Source organism: Catharus ustulatus, chromosome 2 (assembly GCF_009819885.2).
Source record: "Catharus ustulatus isolate bCatUst1 chromosome 2, bCatUst1.pri.v2, whole genome shotgun sequence".
Taxonomy (NCBI): domain Eukaryota; kingdom Metazoa; phylum Chordata; class Aves; order Passeriformes; family Turdidae; genus Catharus; species Catharus ustulatus.
Window position 1 is genome coordinate 45,479,659 of NC_046222.1, and position 18,619 is coordinate 45,498,277.

At 41.4% G+C, this 18,619-nt stretch overlaps 1 protein-coding gene across 3 annotated transcripts; it reads right to left on the bottom strand.

Moving 5' to 3' along the window:
* Window positions 1-7,868: 7,868 nt before the first annotated feature.
* MSANTD4 (Myb/SANT DNA binding domain containing 4 with coiled-coils) lies at window positions 7,869-16,744 on the bottom strand. Of its 3 annotated transcripts, none has more exons than XM_033052475.2 (3): window positions 16,649-16,744; window positions 11,422-12,053; window positions 7,869-9,755 (listed from the first exon to the last, which is right to left on the bottom strand). In XM_033052475.2, exons 2-3 carry the CDS (start codon window positions 11,884-11,886, stop codon window positions 9,180-9,182), a joined length of 1,041 nt encoding a protein of 346 aa, XP_032908366.1. In that variant the 5' UTR covers window positions 11,887-12,053; window positions 16,649-16,744; the 3' UTR covers window positions 7,869-9,179. The 3 variants fall into 3 exon arrangements, with proteins under 3 accessions (XP_032908366.1, XP_032908363.1, XP_032908367.1); XM_033052472.1 differs by lacking the exon at window positions 16,649-16,744 and adding an exon at window positions 15,928-16,583; XM_033052476.1 differs by lacking the exon at window positions 16,649-16,744 and having other exon boundaries at window positions 11,422-13,633.
* Window positions 16,745-18,619: the final 1,875 nt, after the last annotated feature.

Genomic DNA, 18,619 nt, shown 5'->3' on the forward strand with positions numbered 1-18,619 from the left:
TGTGGTCCAGGAGAGTTCAAAGGGTCTCATTTTGGACTGCTGTCTATAGAGCCTCAAGAAAATAGGCTCCAGTCATAATAAAGTTTCATCCTGGCTGCGCTTTAGGTCAGTACTCTTTTTTGAAAGTGTGAGAACAAAAATGTCATTCTACTTGGGTTGTTACTCAGGCAAAAAAGAATTCTAAGGCAGTCCATTAAAAAAACCAGAGGGCAGGGGCTTGTTAAGCAGCACAAGTTCCTGGGAAGGAAAGATGTTCCTGATAAGGTCAAGAGGAACTCTTTCCTTGTCACTGGCCGAGGCCTCACGAGCATTTCCCAGATCACAGTATGGCCTGGGAGGAAAGGAGGGATGCACCACCACACGTCCCCCTCATGAAAGCCACCCAACCAAAAACTTCACGTGTCAGAGTTGTAGTGTGCACCCGGGTAGGAGTACACCAGCATTGGACAAGTGTTCAACTGCATTACCCATGGGCTGAGGGACAGCTCTTAGCCTGTGGTCCATTGGGTCCATCTCCATCAGAACCTATATTCTCCTAAGCCTCCTTTGGTTTATATGCACACACAGATGAACACACTCCTGTTCATGTCTCCATCTACTGAAGAGCAGTAGAGACACTGCTGAGCCTTCTGAGCTTCCCTTGGTGCAGGCAATGGTGAGGATGCCAGCACAGCGTTCCGCAGGAGAAGGACCATGGCCTGACACCATCTGTGCCAGGCTGAAGGTTCTTCTGACCCCAAGGGAAGCTGGCAGATCAAGTCTGGAGGTTGCTCCCTCCCTCTGACAGTGCCAGAGCAGGTTCAGGAGAAGCTTTTCAAAGTCTGCTCCACTTACACTGTTTTTGTTTTTCTCCTAACCTCTTTCTGAACTCTTGGATAAAAAGCTGTGAACTGAAGTTCACATAGCTTGATTTCTTTCCCAAAAGACTTTTGTTCTACAGGAAATAACTCATTTCTATAAAAAGAATAAACATACGAAGTACTCAGACTTAAAAATGCTCATGCATCAAAAGGGAGAGTGTGAAGAGGGCACAAGGGATTTATTTTCTGAATGGATTTGCTCATCCTGAATAAAAGCTGGCATCTTTTAATAGACTGAATTTTCTTTTCTGGCAAACAGTCCAGCTAAACTGACAAGCTTCTGAGTACAGCCTCCTAAATAAACAGCCCTGTCTCCGTCTTGCAGAAACATTGTAACTATTATAAACACTGTAGATGGAAAAACAATCTGAAGGAAGGGAAGCTGGCAGGCTCCAGGAAGAAGGAGGAACAGGCACGTGCACTTCAATTCACAGGAAGCGTCTCTTTGTGATAAAAAATTAAGTAGTTCAAGTGTTTGTGTTCACTCCTGCCTCTGAAAGAACAGCTTCCAGAAAATATGTTGCTATCAAGATGTCTAGAACAAAAAAATTTAGATTATCCAGATCTTTTATATGAGGTCAACTATAAATCAGTACTTTATGTGACAGTGCCTATTTGACTTGACAGAAACGCTTTTTCTTCTGTGTGAGACAGTTCAGAGGCTGGCGATAACCCTCAGCTTGTCCTTTAGAAGTAAGAGCTTTCCTGCAAACCATTCTGGATTAGCCCACCCTTTTTCCTCTATATTTCTGGGCCAAAAGATCTCTGTGGCTCCAACCTGTAAGAGAAACAGTGTTAGTTCCTTTAATTGTAGTCTGCTCTGAGTGATTTAGGAAGCCATTAGTGCACCAGCCACCATCCCTAGAGCAGACCTTGCGCCAGTGCTCTGGGAGGTCCCTGCAGGGACACCTGCACACGTCCAAAAGCAACTGTACTCTTGCCCAAGCCCTCTGCAGGTCTTGAAAAGTAGCACCCACACAGCCACACAACAAAAGTTGGGTTTTTAAAAATTTTTTCATTAGATTGGTCCATTTTTGTCTCCTGACCTCACTCACCTCTGAGATTTTTTTGTGTACTAAAACCAATATGAAAGAATAGTAACAATTATCTAATCTATCTATTCTTTCCTTTCTGGATTTTGTGCAATTCCTTAAGCTTTGAGGCAGTTGGAAGAGGACAGCCACAGTTCAGTAGGATGCTGAACCTCTACTTGTCCCCCTGCTGCTCAGAGTCAGCACAGGCTGACCCCTGGGATCCCAGGCTTAAGGACCATCACTCTCCCAGGGGTCTGTGCTGATACTGCCCCTCATCTTAGTTTCACCTCCTGAGTTCTCTCCAGAAATCCTGAGGCTTATTCCCCAAGGAGGGATCACCAAGCAGACCTCAGCTCCAGAAGTGCTCAAAGCACTAGTGTTGCTCTTGTTCAGCATATCTGAACCCAAGCATGGTAAAATTAGTAATCCATCTCTTCACCTTTGCATATTCAATTTCCCCACTTTTTTCTGCTGTGTTTTTACTTTCTTAATTGCTATTTTGATGTGATAGTGAAAAAAGACATGTAACAAAAGTGGAGTGACTGAACAAACAATCTATCTTCACAGTGCTTCTCCAAATCTCTGGGGTGGAGCCGTTTGCTGTTCTCAGAAACAACCTGAAGTCCTTCAACTAATAAACTTTTGTGTGAGTAGCATCTGTGTAAAATAGCAGCAATATTTCCATTTCAAAGTCAGCTGAATACCTGAAGCAATAGAAAAGCATATTGATCCCACAGAGACAAGAAGAGAGGTGAGATGCTATCCATTCTGTAGCTACCATCATTCTTGGCCTTCACCCATGTCCCTGGAATTCACTTACTGACTCTACCTCTGTTATTCAATTCCAGATGTGGTCCTTTTATATTGTTCTTTTATCATTACAGATGGCCTTTCCATTTAGGTTTTGCTCATCTGCCACTTAGGGGATGCTGGAAGGAGCTGCTCTACTGGAAAATCCAAAGTAATGCTATACTATTTCTTCTTGATAATGGGGAGTAGGCAGTGGAAAGCAGCCTCTGTCCATTCAGAATGCTCTGTCTGATGCCTCCTTTCCCTATCTCCTTGTCTCTCTACTTGTTAAGTATCACAGTTAACTCCTTTCAGCTGTTTTAATATCCACTGTCAGAGCAGAGTGTGTACTATCTGCTTCACCAGTCTAGTCCTCCTGCTGCTCTCTTTCCTTTGAACTACCTCTAACTGAATTCTGAACTTCAGACCTTTCCCAAAGTTCTGGATACAAAATGACCTTGACATAATTTGAGACACAGCCACCTTGCTTTGCTTTGGTAGATCAAAATCCCCATTAAGGTACCAGACCTTGGCTTTCTGAGGAGTTTTTAAGTTTGTTATTTCTGACTAGTGGGATCTTACTGGTATTTCTTGGGGGAAGGATTATATACAAAAAAAGAGTGGTAGATAGGATGTAAGATGGAAAAGTCTGAGGTGCAGCACCAGGCAAAAGTCAAAGAGCAATGAAGACCAGAGAATTTTATATAACCTAAATACTAAAAGAATTTCTATCTCTGTTCAAACCCTAGGAATAAGTTGTGCCCTCATACCTATAAAGCCATGCAAAAACATGAACTTTGCCTTATTGAACCAAAGTAATAGTCTATCTGGACAGAAATTCTGTCCATTAAATTGGCTCCTAGCAGGTCCTTTTCAGAAAAGCATAAACATGCCCCACTAGGAACAGGCTTTCCTGTGCTGTAACCAAAGGGGACTAGGATGTCATTTGTCCCTAAAGGCCACAGCTTTCTCCACTGTTACTCCATTGGTGTGGCTGTCCTGGCTGTCCCTGCAACCGATGCCACACTCTTGCACCATACCTGCAACCCTTCCCTTGCTAGGAAAAGGTACTCCCTATATCCTATGACTGTTTGAACATTGCCAGCACTTCAGAAAATTGTTTGACTCACAAACACCTCTATGACAGAGAAAAAAACCTTTGAAAATCTTTTTTCCACAGGCCTAGCACTGAGCAATAGCAGTAAGATGATGAGCTCATTTCACATAACACTTAGAATAGTTATATAAGAAGCAGGTAATGATTTTCTCCAGTACATTAAACAGGTGACTAGAAGATTGGCAATCCATTAACAGAATAACACACAATAGCTTTCTGTGGAAGAACATTTAATTTTTATCTTTCCTGGTTTGCAAACCAAAACTTTATAAAATGCTTTTCAAACTTCAATTCTCTCTTTAAGTTCTCATTTCTGTTATCTCTACAGTGAGATAAATATTGGTCTGAAAAGAAGTATTCGAGTTGCTAAATTGACAGGGGAGCAAAATTAAAAATTTGCTTCTTCCTTTAACTCTTATACGCTCTGTGATGGGGCTATCCATCACAAGTGAGCTATCTCAGGACTGATCACAAGTCTGGCACAATGTAATTACTGAACCAAAAGCATTGTATTATATAGCATGAAATGAAATAGCAACTTTGCCTTCCACTTTATGAACCCATTGACTAATGATGGAGTGTTGCAATTAGAAAATATGGAAGTAACAAGACAAGGTATTTCACAGTCTACCAATGTATAGAATAAAACTACTGATAGAGTGAAGCAGGGAAATTAAAACCAATAAAACTGGAACAGAAAATAACAATGGCATTCTTAATAATCTGTGAAAGGAGAGGATGGAAGTGTCCTCTAAAGCAGGTCAAGTTTAAAAGGATCATGTGCAGCATCTGAAAAGGGCTTCTCCTGTCTTGTGTCAGTGCACCTATTTTTTTTCTAGTATGTTTTGTGATCGCTGGGAACTCTTTCATTCACTGGCATCATGTCACCTTGCATGAGGAGATTTGGTTTTAAGCAACCAGAGAGAAAACCCAATGAGCTGTGGGCAAGAACTCCTAGTGCCCAGAGCTCCCTCCCTGACTCCATTTGATGCTGCCTGAGTGGCAAAAGGCTGATCAGCATGTCACTGCTAGATCACCTGGGGACACCAAGCCAAGAGCACGAGTGGCATAGCTAGTGCTTTGGAAATCATGGGTTAGGTACACACATTGGCAACAAAAAATAAAAACAAAACAAAACAAAAAAAAAACCAAAGACACAAAACAAACCAAAAAAAAAAGAAAAAAGAAAGAGGAAAATATTGAGTACTACAGTTGCCCCAAGCCCATACTAAAGGTGTTCTTCTCTCCCCATATTTGTTTGAAGCAGGCATCTTCACATCTTCAAATAATTTGATCATCTGGAAACAAAAAAACAGGTGGGAATTTATTAAAAAATGCAATCTTTTTTCAATCTCTTTTCTTTTCTTCTCTCTTTCACTCCCTTTTTTTTTTTTTTTTTCTTAACCTGGATTAAAATCTTTCCATAGTCCTAATACCAACTACAAACATTCTGAGCCCTCGATGCAAAACAAACCCATTAACTTACGGAACAATCCAGCCTACTTATATTTCATCCTAATGTTTGCTGCAAACTCCAACAGTGCCTGAGTGATACATGCATGGAGACTTACAGTGATACAAAGAAAAGAAAACAAAAAAGAGAAAGAAAAGAGAAAAGGGAAAAGAGAAAAGAATAAAGATGAATACTATTGCATGTGGTGACATTTTCTGACACTGTCTGGCTTAAATTCACTAATTAATTCCAGCAACAACAGAGAAAAATTAGTCTTTCCTGCTCCCTCTTCTCCCACCTATTACTTCTGTCAAGGTTCCTGACTGACAGAGAGTAGGATTTTTGAGGGTATTTTTGTGTTTGTAAAATATCAGCCGTAGGTCTGACTCCATCTTCTTGGAGCACTCCTGCCTTTCTGCAGGGAGTTTTTGGGGGCGAATGAACCAGAGAGGATACTCATCACTGTTGCTCTTTTGTGGCAACTGCATGAAGAGTTCATCTGTGAAAAGGTGAAGAATTATATATTATGGGCCTCTGTTCCCACTTGCAAGGGGGATTTTAGAAATTCTTCCTCTCCTGACTGACAATTTCCTGGCTAGTAAAGACAGCTTGAGGTGACAAGGATACAAATGCTTATGAAATCCTCAGCAACTCTCGTTTATCTTAATAAACCAGTATTTTATACTTTTTGTACGTTGCTTTCAGTATCACCTTATGCACAACGAAAGTTGTTTAAGATGTCCTAGAAATAACATAAGATCACTAACTCAAGGAAAGGAAGTTGTCTTTGGAGCCTACTGTGCTTTGTCAGCTGTGTCCTGTTGGGATGCTGCTCATCCTGGGCTGTTCTTGGAGACAGCATTTACAACTTCACCCATGATCAATGTTGGTAGAACAGCGAGTTCATGTGTATGTCCTAATTTGGGTGACATTTACAGGGTCGAAATCTTGACCTTAGGCTTCACCAACAGGACCACAGGTTGGTAAACCAAGCAATTAAAGTTTAAGAGATTGCAGATTAGTATTAAAATATATGACATTTTAATTCAAATAACCACAAAATGACTGTATTTTCACGATGAAAAAAACAAGCTATAAAATGAATGTATTAAACTCTGTAATTTTCTCTAAATTTTATGTTGAAACTGTATTTTCAATGAATTATGACAATACTTAATTTCATCATTCAGTATTTAACAAGATGCCTTCTATAACCAAAAAGATGCATCATTTCTCTGGGAGGCTGAATAGTTGTCAGGAAAAGTAATTGCTTACATGCAGCTCTATTAACATTTGGAAAAGTGTTCAAATTTCCAAAACAATTAAGAATCCAGAAATGGTTCAATTTATCTACCTATTTTCCCTAAAACCTTTAATGCTCTTGGGGGTAGAATTCTGAAGACGTTCAATGTAAAATACAAATCACTATCCTGATGGATAAATGGAATAAAACATGAAGATAGAGGTGCTGGGGTCAAGCAGCAGTTCAACTGTCTGCCAAAACAGGAGCCAGAGTCTATGTCTGCTCCTTCCTGGCCAGACAACTTCCAGGTAAGATTGTAGGAACGTTCTCTCTCTCCTGGCTTGGTCCTTCTGGTCACTACCTCTCGTAGAGCTGGATATGCTGCCCCTTGTTCCTACTCTGATCCTGTCCAGCAGACAGAATAGTTATATAGAAAGTTGGTCACCCCAGGGCACAATGATCATAAAATCCATGTTATCCAACTATTTTGGTCAATGTTCTATGCACTAGACACTGGACCAACTCAGTGAATTCTGCCTCTTTCAAGCTTTAAAAGGAAAAGATAAGCATTTTCTCCAAATCACAGAAAGTTACTTTTAATGCCAATTTTCATGATACATATCAGGGAGCTGCCAATTTATCCCTTTATTTTGGTGTATTGGATTTGTGAGGTAATGTCTTGGTAGCAGGAGGGGCTACAGGGGTGGTTTCTGAGAGAAGCTGCCAGAAGTTGTCCACATGTCCAACAGAGCCAATCCCTGGGGGCTCCAAGATGGAGCTGCCCCTGGCCATGGCCAAATCCATCAGTGATGGTGCTAGCAACACTGGCATAATGTATTTAACAAGGGGGAAATGCACAGAAGCAAATGCAGCCAGAGAGGAATGACAACATCCAAACAAAAAAGCCCAAGACACCAAGGTCGGTGCACAAGGAGAGGAGGAGGTGTCCCAGGTGCTGGAGCTGAAGTTTCCCTGCAGCCCATGGTGCAGACCACGGCAGGGCAGCTGTACCCCTGCAGCCCATGGGGGAGCAGAGATCCACCGTATTTTCTCTCCCCTGTCCATCTGAAGAGCGATGCAGCAATACTGATGTGAACCTGGCATCTCACTGAGTAAGTCCACCACATTCAGGAAGAAAAAACTCGGGGAAATTTTACCCAGGGCATTTCTATCTAACTGGTTGGTGTCTCCTTCATTTTTATTTTCTCAAGTAAACCCCAGTTAATTTAAGTCTAGCTCTGAGGTACCTCATCTTTCTGATTGACTACATACAAAATACAGGCATCAGAACTTTGGGGTGCTGCAGCATTCAGTATCCAGGCTTCTCTTCAGATATACCCTAGTTTCACTATGAAGAAAGCCTCAAGAGCCATTTTGGAGTATAGTAGTCAAATTTATTTCCACTGTAGAAGCACACTTGTTTCAGTAATAAAAAAATAATCTTTGCAGAATAAAAGTAAACCTGTAGTGGTACAAATATTATTTACTTGCACAAGAACTCACCTAAGTCACTCAACATATGTTTAGACTTAGTATTCCCACAGTCCTACATCTCCAATGGAGTTGACAAAATAGTTACTTGCAGAAAGATGAGAAAGGTGAAGTGTGGCTCAGATGGGATTTAAACATATATGGAATAATAGAAAGCTTCCTTCCTTGGGTGGTTTTTTTTTTGTTATATGACTACATTGCCTATGAAAAATACTAACAGCCTTCAGACTGACCATCTTTGTTTGTCTAATTAAAATATATTACATAGGGAGCTACAGAAGCCAGTAATGAGTGTAGAAGAGGTTTTAGGCTGTGCTCAGTCTCCATGTCTCTATTTCTGAGACTCCCACACCAGCTACTGCCTTCCAAGAACAAACAAGGTCTAGCAATTTTCTTCAGGGGATCGTCACAGACTCATTAGACAGCATGGTTGATCAATCAGTAAATCCCTGTGCTATGCTAAAACAAGTGCTCTACTCCATACAGCATTACTAATGACCTGGTGAAACCAACAGGTCAGCTCATAGTAGGTATGGTTAATGTGCAACTTTGCCTAATATGAATACTTCATCCAAAAAAAACTCAAACCCATTTTCTGCACTCCCATTCAGTTCAGGTCATGGAGCGACAGTAAATACAACTGCAAAGAATTTAACTTGCACTTTAACTTCTAGATAACTCTTCAACTGTTTTTCCCAATTGTGGGGGTGGAGAAAAAAAGATGTGTGGGTGAAATAAAACTTAATGAATCACTCTCATGACTCCGTATTCCTCTGTTCTGCCAAAATTATACTTCTTTACCATATAGGTTATCATCAGCACCATGTCCTCACAGCAAACACTGATTTATTCTGATCCTTCCTTCCTCTTAGTACAGTGACAAAAAGTACAAGGTTCAGCCTTGTTTCTTCTCAAGGCCTCTATAAGAGGACATCAAACTAATACAGCACAATACTGAAGACAAGAGAACATAACACTTAAGTTCTGATACACTGAAAAGCAATTTCACACATAAGCTCATTTATGTAGGCACATTGACATATTGAGCACCATTTTTTTTTTCAGTTTAACATCAACATTCAACTCTTAACAGAAGAATGTTAAGCCTCTAGGACAGTTTCAGTATCAAGGAAAGAACTACTTCTAATTTAGAAACATCAAAACACTAACGTTGACACCTTAGCTGAGACGTTCACTGCAAGTGACCCTCTCTCTGAATTCGAAGGCGCTCCTTCTCCACTTGCAAGCGTTCCTTCTCAATCTGCAGCTTTTCTGACTCAAACTTTAGGAACTGCAGCCTCTCTTTCTCTAATTGCAAACGTTCCTTTTCAAGTTTTAACTTTTCAGTTTCTAGATCCAGAGGCTGCATGATGGGTTTTTCAGTTTGGGTGAGATCATTTTCCAGGGCAGGTTTTTCAGCATGCAGAGTCTCTAGCCTGAGTTTCTCCCACTCAATCTGAAGTCGCTCCTTCTCAATCTGAAGCCTCTCACGCTCCAAATCAACGTGCCGCAACCGCTCCTTCTCAATCTGCAGGCGCTCCTTCTCCACTTGCAACCTTTCGGCTTCGATGTCCAGTCGCTGTTTCTCCAGCTCCACCTTTTGCTTCTCCAGACTTATAAGCAAGTGAGAATCTTCATAGGCCAGCCTAGCTTGAGCAGAGCTCAGATTTCCAAACTCTTCAATATGGGGGAAGTCTGGTAGGTCATTTTCCTTTTTCGAATCTGGCAGAACTGATGACAGTATTTCTTCTTCTTCCTCAATAGGAAACTGCAGAGAGGAAAGCAATAGACAAAAATTACATTCCAGTCCTTATGCCAAAATAGATTTGTTACATACAACTTGACTGAAAAGAACATACTGCATTTTTTCATCTCTAAAGCTATTCAGAAGTGTTTAGCTTGTATGTTGCAAAATAAACATGCTACATCAGAAGATTTTTTATCATTACACAGGAAAAGAAACAGGTTTTATCTGCAAGTTAATATCTGGTAATGAAAAATGGAAAATCTTGTTCAGTGAACATACAAGAACACCCTGAAAATATAGCACAGTAGTTTTTTACAGATCATTCAGAACAACTGATAGAAAACTGAATCTAGAAGACCATATGTTGTTCTTACCTTTCATAGAGCTGAGTGACATTTATGTAAGCTACCAGGCATTTGTTGTGACTAATTATTTATCAGAGCAGATGGATCCATAGGCTATGTGTTAGGTAAGCTAGCCTAACCTTCAATAACTTGGGCTATTCCATTCCTAAAAAACATTTAACACTGACATTTTTCACATGCTCATAACTCTTCCAACTCTATTAAGTGGGTCAATAAGCAGGACTTGTTTAACCATTTTGTATTATCATGTTTGCTGTAAAGCTATTTGTGACACAGATGATGAGGTGGTTAGGACCACTGCTCTGGGCAGACTGTAACATTTTGCATAGTATCACAGCCCTCATGTCCTACAAACTCATAGTACAAAAGAGATAAACTGCGTCCCAATATGTATGCTGCAAGAGAAAGGCAAACTGAGAAGGCAAGTGTTCAGAAAAACCTTAGGACTGGGCGAGTCACTGCCAGTCCTCTAGCATTAAAGACACACACTGTTCTTCATCACTGTCTGACAGTGGCTCTCACTACCATCTAACAGCTTACACTGGTTTTCTCCCAGCATACATATCAACGGAGTTAAGATAGGAGTTGTTTCCCCACTTCTCCCACTCAGAAAAATAAAAAAAAAAAAAAAGCCAACAAAAATCTCCCCCCCAAAGCAATAAAATACCCCAAACAATTTTTTTTTTTATTAGTACCCCTTTTGGAAAAGAGAACTATGCGTTTAAAGAGGAACAGCAAAACTATCCTAATATTTGACTGCACTCCAGCCAGTTGCCTATCCCAGGACAATCACAGTACTACTAGGAGTATCAACTTGTCTATAGAATCCACTACTACTGGTCAAATTCACACTAAATTCTGACAGGGAGGAAAGGCTGACTGACTAATTCAAGCTATGTTTTCATCTCCTGTAGGTTCATTTCAAGAAATGCAAGTAGTATCATATTTCTTTCTCTACCTGCAGGTAACATGTACTTTCATTTGTTAAAGATGAGAATTTCCCATTCATCCATCGAGGCAGTCTGAATATTAACATGACCAGTCTCCTTCAAAAGCGTATTTTCCTTGCATTGACTCAACTAATTTTTATCTGTGGCACCCACAAATGGAAAACACATGTGCAAAGACATACTCAAAGTTTAGGGATATCAAATCAGTAATCAACACCCAAGACCTTACACACAATTTCAAGTTGCTAGATTTGAATACCATGCCTCAGAAAAAAACAGAAACAGATGCTGTGAAGAAACACAATAAGAAGCCTCATGCTGAAATGAAGCAAAGGTCAAACTGCATATAGCTCGCATATGTCAGTCACTCACTTCAAAATTCTGCGGATCCTCCTCTTCCTCTTCTACTTTGATTTCTGTTAAAGATCCACCAGCAGCTTCTCTGAAGTCAGTGATATTTTGCCATTCAAAACTAGATTCAATTGCAAATCCCATTTTCTCATCCATGTCTTCATTGAGAGAGTCATCTAAATTGGATGAAGGAAGGTGAAAGCCAGCACCTACTACTTTGATGTTTGCATTCAGACGTTTTCTCTTCATGAGTGCTCTCCAGTCAAGGTATCGCCTTTTCACCTCTGTCCCTGTTCTCTGCTCTCCTTCACCTACAGCATTGACACACTCTGCTATTTCCTCCCAAGCTTTCCGTTTCATCTCATTAATCGTTGTATTAAGTTGCTTTGAAAAGAGTACTTCTCTCCTTTTTCTGATTTCCTTAAGGAGAGTTTGAGTTTCCTGAACACTAAAATTGCTTTTTCTTTTTCTTTTTAACTGTTTCATTTTTTCCAGGCTTAACCTAGTAATTTCACCACAGTAGACTACAGAGATGATCTGACACTAATCAGCTACTAATACAAATAAATTTAAAAGTAAATGAAAGCAGAGCTCAGTTCTCATGAAGTAAATTTTCTCTTCACTTTGTTGTATTTTTCTATTTGTCAGGCTTCCTAAGAGAAAAAGAGCAAACAAGATAAATCTCCAAGGTATACACCATATATTTTCATTTAACAACTTGAATCCTAAGTCATCATTTAAGGAATGCATTCTTTGAACTAACTGTTTATTTGATAAAGGAAAACCATTTTGTTAAACTTTCAATACAAAGTAGTCACAGATATTTCCTCTAATTTCCTATGAATTATAAAACCATTAATATATCCATGTCATGAACTGTTAAGGTTGATTTGATATTTCCATTACAAAAGTATAGCTATTTTCTTTCAGCTCTTAAAGAGTTTTGCCAGTCGGGATTTCCTTAAGACTGAAATTTGACACACACATTTCAGTCTGAATGCTCAATTACTTCCAAAAGAAGATGAAATTGTTATATCATTACTTCAAAACCATGAAATGTCTAGGCGAGTGAAATTTCTGAGACACATTTTAAATGAGACACCATTTTCATTAACAACAAAAGATAAATTTATATGAGAAGATGACATTTTTGAGGCTCTTCTAGCTTGAAATAATCATAAATAAAAGCACTGGAGCAATTCTTTTGAATGTCATAAAACAACTACTAGCTCAGACAAGTATCAGTTGTTAGACAGGAAATTTGTTAGACAGGACATTCTATTTTAACAGGAAATAGATTTAAGTCACTACATGCCCATGGTAAAACCCTCCTGTGTCCTTCTCATGCTGCTAAACATCTCATGCCAGATACCATGGCAGCTTTAAAGTTCATCCAGTGCTCTACTCTCAGCACTAGCTGGACCTTTGCCTGATGCTGAAGGGAACTTGAACTCCCCTAATTCACCTGACAGACTGTGTGCAACCCTGCAGAGAAGTGGAGAGTGAGTGGGAGGAACAGGGGACTATTGACATAGTAATGAATATTATTATTATATACAGAGATCATATTACAAAAAAGAAAAAAAAAAAAAACAACCCCAAAACAACCCATCGAAACCTGGAAGCAAAGCCTAAGAATCAAAAACGGCTCTTGGTCACAGACTGTTTTGCAATAGGTCCAATTTAGGATTATTTTGAACAGTCTTCTGTACCATGTTACATACCACTGCAAGTAAGTTTAAAAGGCTTTAAATCAAGTGTGCCAGGGATTCACTACACACGACAGGCAGTTTCAAGCTGCTGTTTGTTCACTGTTGATGCAGTATACACATTTGTTCACCTGAAGGCAAATGGTTTCTAGATTATAGATTCAATTGTTACTAACTAATGGAATTAATTCTTAAATAATACCCTCCCAGCTATACAGGATTCTTAAATTACTAAGTATTTTCCTCCTACTGTTCTCCCTAAACTCTGTTAAAGCATACACATCAGCACATTGCACTACAATGCCCCACTAGGGGAATAATGCGTGGTAGTTTAGTCATTGTTCTTCGTCTCCTATACACTACTGACTGTAGTTAAGTGGCTCACTTGCAGTTTTCCATGTCAAGCAACATTCTTTCATAGTCAACAGGTAAGCATGCTGCCATCACGTATTTTTTCAAATACTGTGTTCAAAAAGCTGTTTTACTACTTTTCCTCACTAAAATACTACTCTCACTGTGAAGCCACTTACTTCCAACAATTACTAGGTAGCAAATCTGCAAATCCAAGTCCCAAGAAGAAATCAACTGCATAAAGCATGGGCCTGTATAAGCCCACACCACTCTACCATGCTCCCATGTAGCACTTTGGACTCCTCAGACTCAAGCAGGAAGCTGCATGTTGCTGTTTAGGACGCGTGAAACTTTCTGCCCTTCTGAAAATAAAATCCCAATTGTTTTTGAGAAAAGAGAATTATTTAGAAAAATAATGTAACCTACTATGTAACCTACTGTTTTAACACAGACCCTTGACATGATAAATAGTAAAAAAAAAAAAAAAAAGCTGTAGTGCAGAAAGTCTGATTTATACCAGAAGACAAACTCTATCTGCTAGAATTACTCCAAATTTTCCTGAGATCTTTTATCTGATCTTTAAGCATACTACTTAGCAGACTTCTGCTGAATGACAGCCATTTTCATCTCAAGGTTTATACTGGTTAACTCCTTTACTTAGCCTCAGCTAGGTGAACAAGGTTCTTTAGGTTCATTCCAAAACATAACATTCCAACATGGAACCACAGGAATTTACAGACTCATTTGGTATCTCTGGTTACCCTGGCTTTTTTCTAAATTTCTCAGGGCTAGCACAGCAGGATAATGTGGGCACAAACACAGAAAATCAAACAAAAATAAACTGGGTTTCCAAATCAAATTTTCATCATTTTCCAAATACAGTTCTACATCAGCATGGAAATGCTGACAGGTAAGCTTTCTCTTCAGCTTTGGAGGGGGCTGAGAGCTAAAACATGCAAATGTCATGCCACCCTGTGGGCCAGCCCACTGCTCCTTGCACCAATGCTCTGCATCACCTGCCTGATACCCCCAGCCACGCTTTGTTAAGCATCTAATTTCAGTTTTCGATTTTATGCCATAAGGCAAGGACACAACCTTTAAGAACTGCAATACTAACTTGGAAACTATTGGCATCCAATTCCTTTACTAAGTAAAGTTTTCTTTTAGACTTTTTAAAACTTTTGCTAGAACACATCCGAAAAAAGCCCCTGAATTTCCCAGTGAAACATCACCAAAACCTATATATTTAAAACTTGTGACTACCAACTTCCAGTTGGTAAGGACACCCTGCCTCTTTAACACTTTCCTTTTTGAAAGCACACTGCCTGGTTAAGGACAATTCCTTTCTAATTCATATAAAAGGAGTTGGTGAATTGTGTTAACAGTATATTTACTCCCAGAGATGGCTCTGTGTACCTATCGGATATATTAACTAAAAAACATTATTATCTAACAAAAGCTGAGATTTGGGATATTCGGTTCCTAGCAATTGCGAGATGGTCTCCAAGATATTACTCTTTAATGAGGAAAAATGAGCTGTTACATACTCAAAGTACCCAAGAGACAGGAATGTAAGAAAGCTAGGATTTGTACACCCTCTAGATAGCTACAGGAAAAAAAATCCTAATATTGCAAACCTGGGATAGCGTTAATGCTCATCTGAGTAGCTGGGCCAATGCTGTGTTTTGGATTAGCGTGACAATAATGTTGGCAACACAGCAGTGTGTTGGTTGTGGTCAAGTTTTAAACCGAGGCCTTTCCAGTGAGGCTGGGGTGAATTGCAGTGTAAAATGTGTACTTTTAAGGCTTGGGTAGAAATGTGAAGTGCTTGCTAAAACAAAAACATTCTGATGACATCATAAAGACTTCAAGGGTTTTCCAGAAAAGATGGCAACATGGAGCTTTGACTTTGGATCTGTCAGGCCAAAAGCAACCTGTGCTCAAGAAGGGTCTCATCACTGCACCAAAGAAACACAAACTGTTGGGGTGAAAAGAAACAAGTACTGTAAAACTAAGCTGGAAACTCCATAAAGACAGAATATGCATATACTGAATACCTCTGACATAGTTAAAGAGAGATGTATCCTCATTCTGCCTCTCTTTTCTGTCTCTTTTGTTCACACTTTATTCTCTGACCACACGTTGGACCAACAAAAAAATTAGCAAATACCCCAAAAAAGCAATGAAGCAAACAAAATGATCCATGCATTCACCAGGAATGGAACACCGTTGCTAGCATCAAACTTGATTTTTTATGAAAATCATGACTTTTTACAAAAGATGATGTCTTGATTTGTTTTTTTTAACTTTCAGGGCTTATGTTTGAATAAAAAAACATTCCAATTGCAAGGACCTGCTATCTCTATTTTTTAAACAAAATTAGCCTTGAGTATCTTCCGCCTAAGTCTTTCTAGAAAACTTTTTTGCGATTTTTAACAGATGCCTACATAGGTTTGGAGCAACTTACGCTTTTGTACAAAGGTTTTTAGCACAGGAGGATCTGGGTACTGCAGAACACACCACCCAACATAGCCCTGCAAAGAAGCCCGCGGCTTACAGAAACGAAAAAGGAGGCACAGAAGGAAACCAACACCACCTAAAAGGACAATTCAACGAAGCAGGGAGAAAGCAGAAAGAAGACGGGAAGCAGCTGGGGATTCAGGCAATGGGAGGCACAGACTCATGAGGCCGAAGCTGCCCTTCCCTGGACGAGCCGCGGCACAAGGGGAACAGCAAGCCTGGTCCCGGCGCGGGCAGCGCGCTCCGAGCCGTGAGGGCGGGCACGGCCGCGGCCCGGGCAGCGAGATCCCACCCGGAGCGCTGCAGGGAAAGCAAGGCGGCAACAAAGGGAGGCGGGGGCACGGCCGGCTGCCCCGGCCAGCACAGCCCGGCTCCCGGGGAGCAGATGGGCCCGTGGGCCCTGCTGCTAGCCAGGGCCTCTCCGGCCGGCGGGGTCCTGCGACGATCCCGGGACTAGGAGAAATAAGGACAGGACCTCCCTGTGGGGAGATAGGACGGCGGGCAGTCTCCTCATCACCCCCAGGGGCCGAGGGCAGCGGAGCCCCGCCGCCCTACCTCCGCGAGGGCGGCGGGGGCTGCCCACACACTGGGGGGAGCGGCCGCCCCATCCCCGGGCCGGTCCCTCTGCCCGCCCCGCCCGGTCCCCGGGGGCCGCGCGCGCGACTCACCTGCGCCCGGCGCTCCCCTCCGGGCCGCCGGCCCTTTAACGGCCACCGCCCTCCCATTGGGCGAGCTGCCTGCCTGTCACTCTTCTCCGCACGCCTATTGGTGGCCCGCGTCCGCCGCTTCCCCCGCCCCGCCCTGCCGCGCCAGGCGGCCCGGAACCCCCATCGGTCCTTCGCCGGCGGGGCCGCGCTGCGCGCAGCCGCCGAGCAGCCATTGGCTGCAGCCGCCGCCTGTCTTCCCGAGACGTGCCGGTGATTGGCTGCGGGCTGCCGCGGCCCGCCCCTCAGCAAGGCCCCCTGCGCGGGCTGGGTTCGGTGCTGCCCGTTCGGCGGAGGGCGCGGCGCAGGGGCGCACGGGGGAGGGAAGGATGAGCGGCGTTCCCGAGTGTGCGGGATAGCCGGGCATGAGCCACTGATGTGGCCGCCAGGTTTATGACACTGTCGCCCTGAGCAAACGCGCGGCAACCGGCTGTTCCTCCTGAACGGCGCGGTTTGTGATTCAAATGGAGAAATGGCGTTTATCACATACTGTAATTAAATTAATTAAAGCATTTTTTGGGAAGTAATGCATGTGTGAGTCACCACGCCGTGATGTGGGTGAATGTAGACACAAAGCGCTTTCCTGGAGCCTTCGGGTTTGGAGCTCCTCGACCCCTCCGCCACACAAGATGTGTTTGGTCCTTGATTTCTGCATTACGTCCTGATGCTTTGATCATGTATCCCGACTTTTCCAATTTTGGTACTTGTATTCGGCCTAACCTGATGTGTGCATTTATTACTCTGCCTATTCGTTAACAGCTGCTTACTCTTTCCCAGTTCTTTCAGTGGGCAGATAGTTATTTGATTAACGCAGCTTTAAGTGATCATAACTGATGAAGCTACAAATGTCCCTAAAATGGTATTTTCCAGTTCCAGCAGCTATTAAATTACCAGTTTGCTAACAGGTAGTGATAGTTTTGCTGCCATACTTACCCTTTATGTACTGAAAATCAGGTTTTAAAGGAAAATGGTGAGGAGTAGTGTAGCAAGACCATGCCCCATTGCTGACATACATAATAGAGGGATATTTCTTACTGAGACCCATACGTGAACTTGGCTTGTCTTTACATTATTACCAGTATTTTAGCAATGCTCAGAAATGAGATTCAAGCACACCCTAAAGGTCTTGCAAGCTAGTTCAAACTAAATTCAGGTGTAAGTAGATGGACAAATGATGGAAATTGGAGGTCATTAACAGTCTGGACCTCTGCTAGTCTTCAAAAATAATTATACCTCATTGAATAGCCTTCTTTTATTGTGAAGGACAAACCCACTAAATATGATTAGTCCCCACTAGAATAATTTTGACTAGGAATCATATGATTTCCAAAACTAGCTATGCACATAAACCTAAATAGCTCTACTTCTCCCAGAATTGTCACTCTACTTTTATGGAGGCTGTTGATCACTGGTGAAAAATCCTGGTGTATACCAGCTTTCTCCAACAAAAATCCTTGGACCTCCTTCATTTATGTGAATTGTCTTGAATTTATGTGTAATTTATGTGTATTTTAATCATTAAATCCAGATTCTTTCTTCCTTGCTTTTGATGACAGTAAGAAAATCCCTACCATATGGTCTACTTCAGATGCAAACTGTTCCAAGTCCATGGTGAATTCCCAGATCTGTAGAACATACATACACAATTTCCTTCTGTTTATGCACAGGGTTACGCAACTTAAGCTCTCAGATTTGGTCTGTGAATCCCTTCATTGCTCAATATAAGCTTTTAATTTTGCGAATGCTATTGAAATGCTTTGTACATGCCTCCAAAAGGCTTTTGCTAGCTGAAAGGCTTTTGGGGCAAAGGCCTTGGAGTGTTGGAAGATTAATTTGTATTGCCTTAACTCTAATTTATCTATAGAGGAGTCTCGGGGTTACAAAATTGTAAGTTTTGGAAGAATACAAGACAACACTGAGCTCCATAACTTTGTA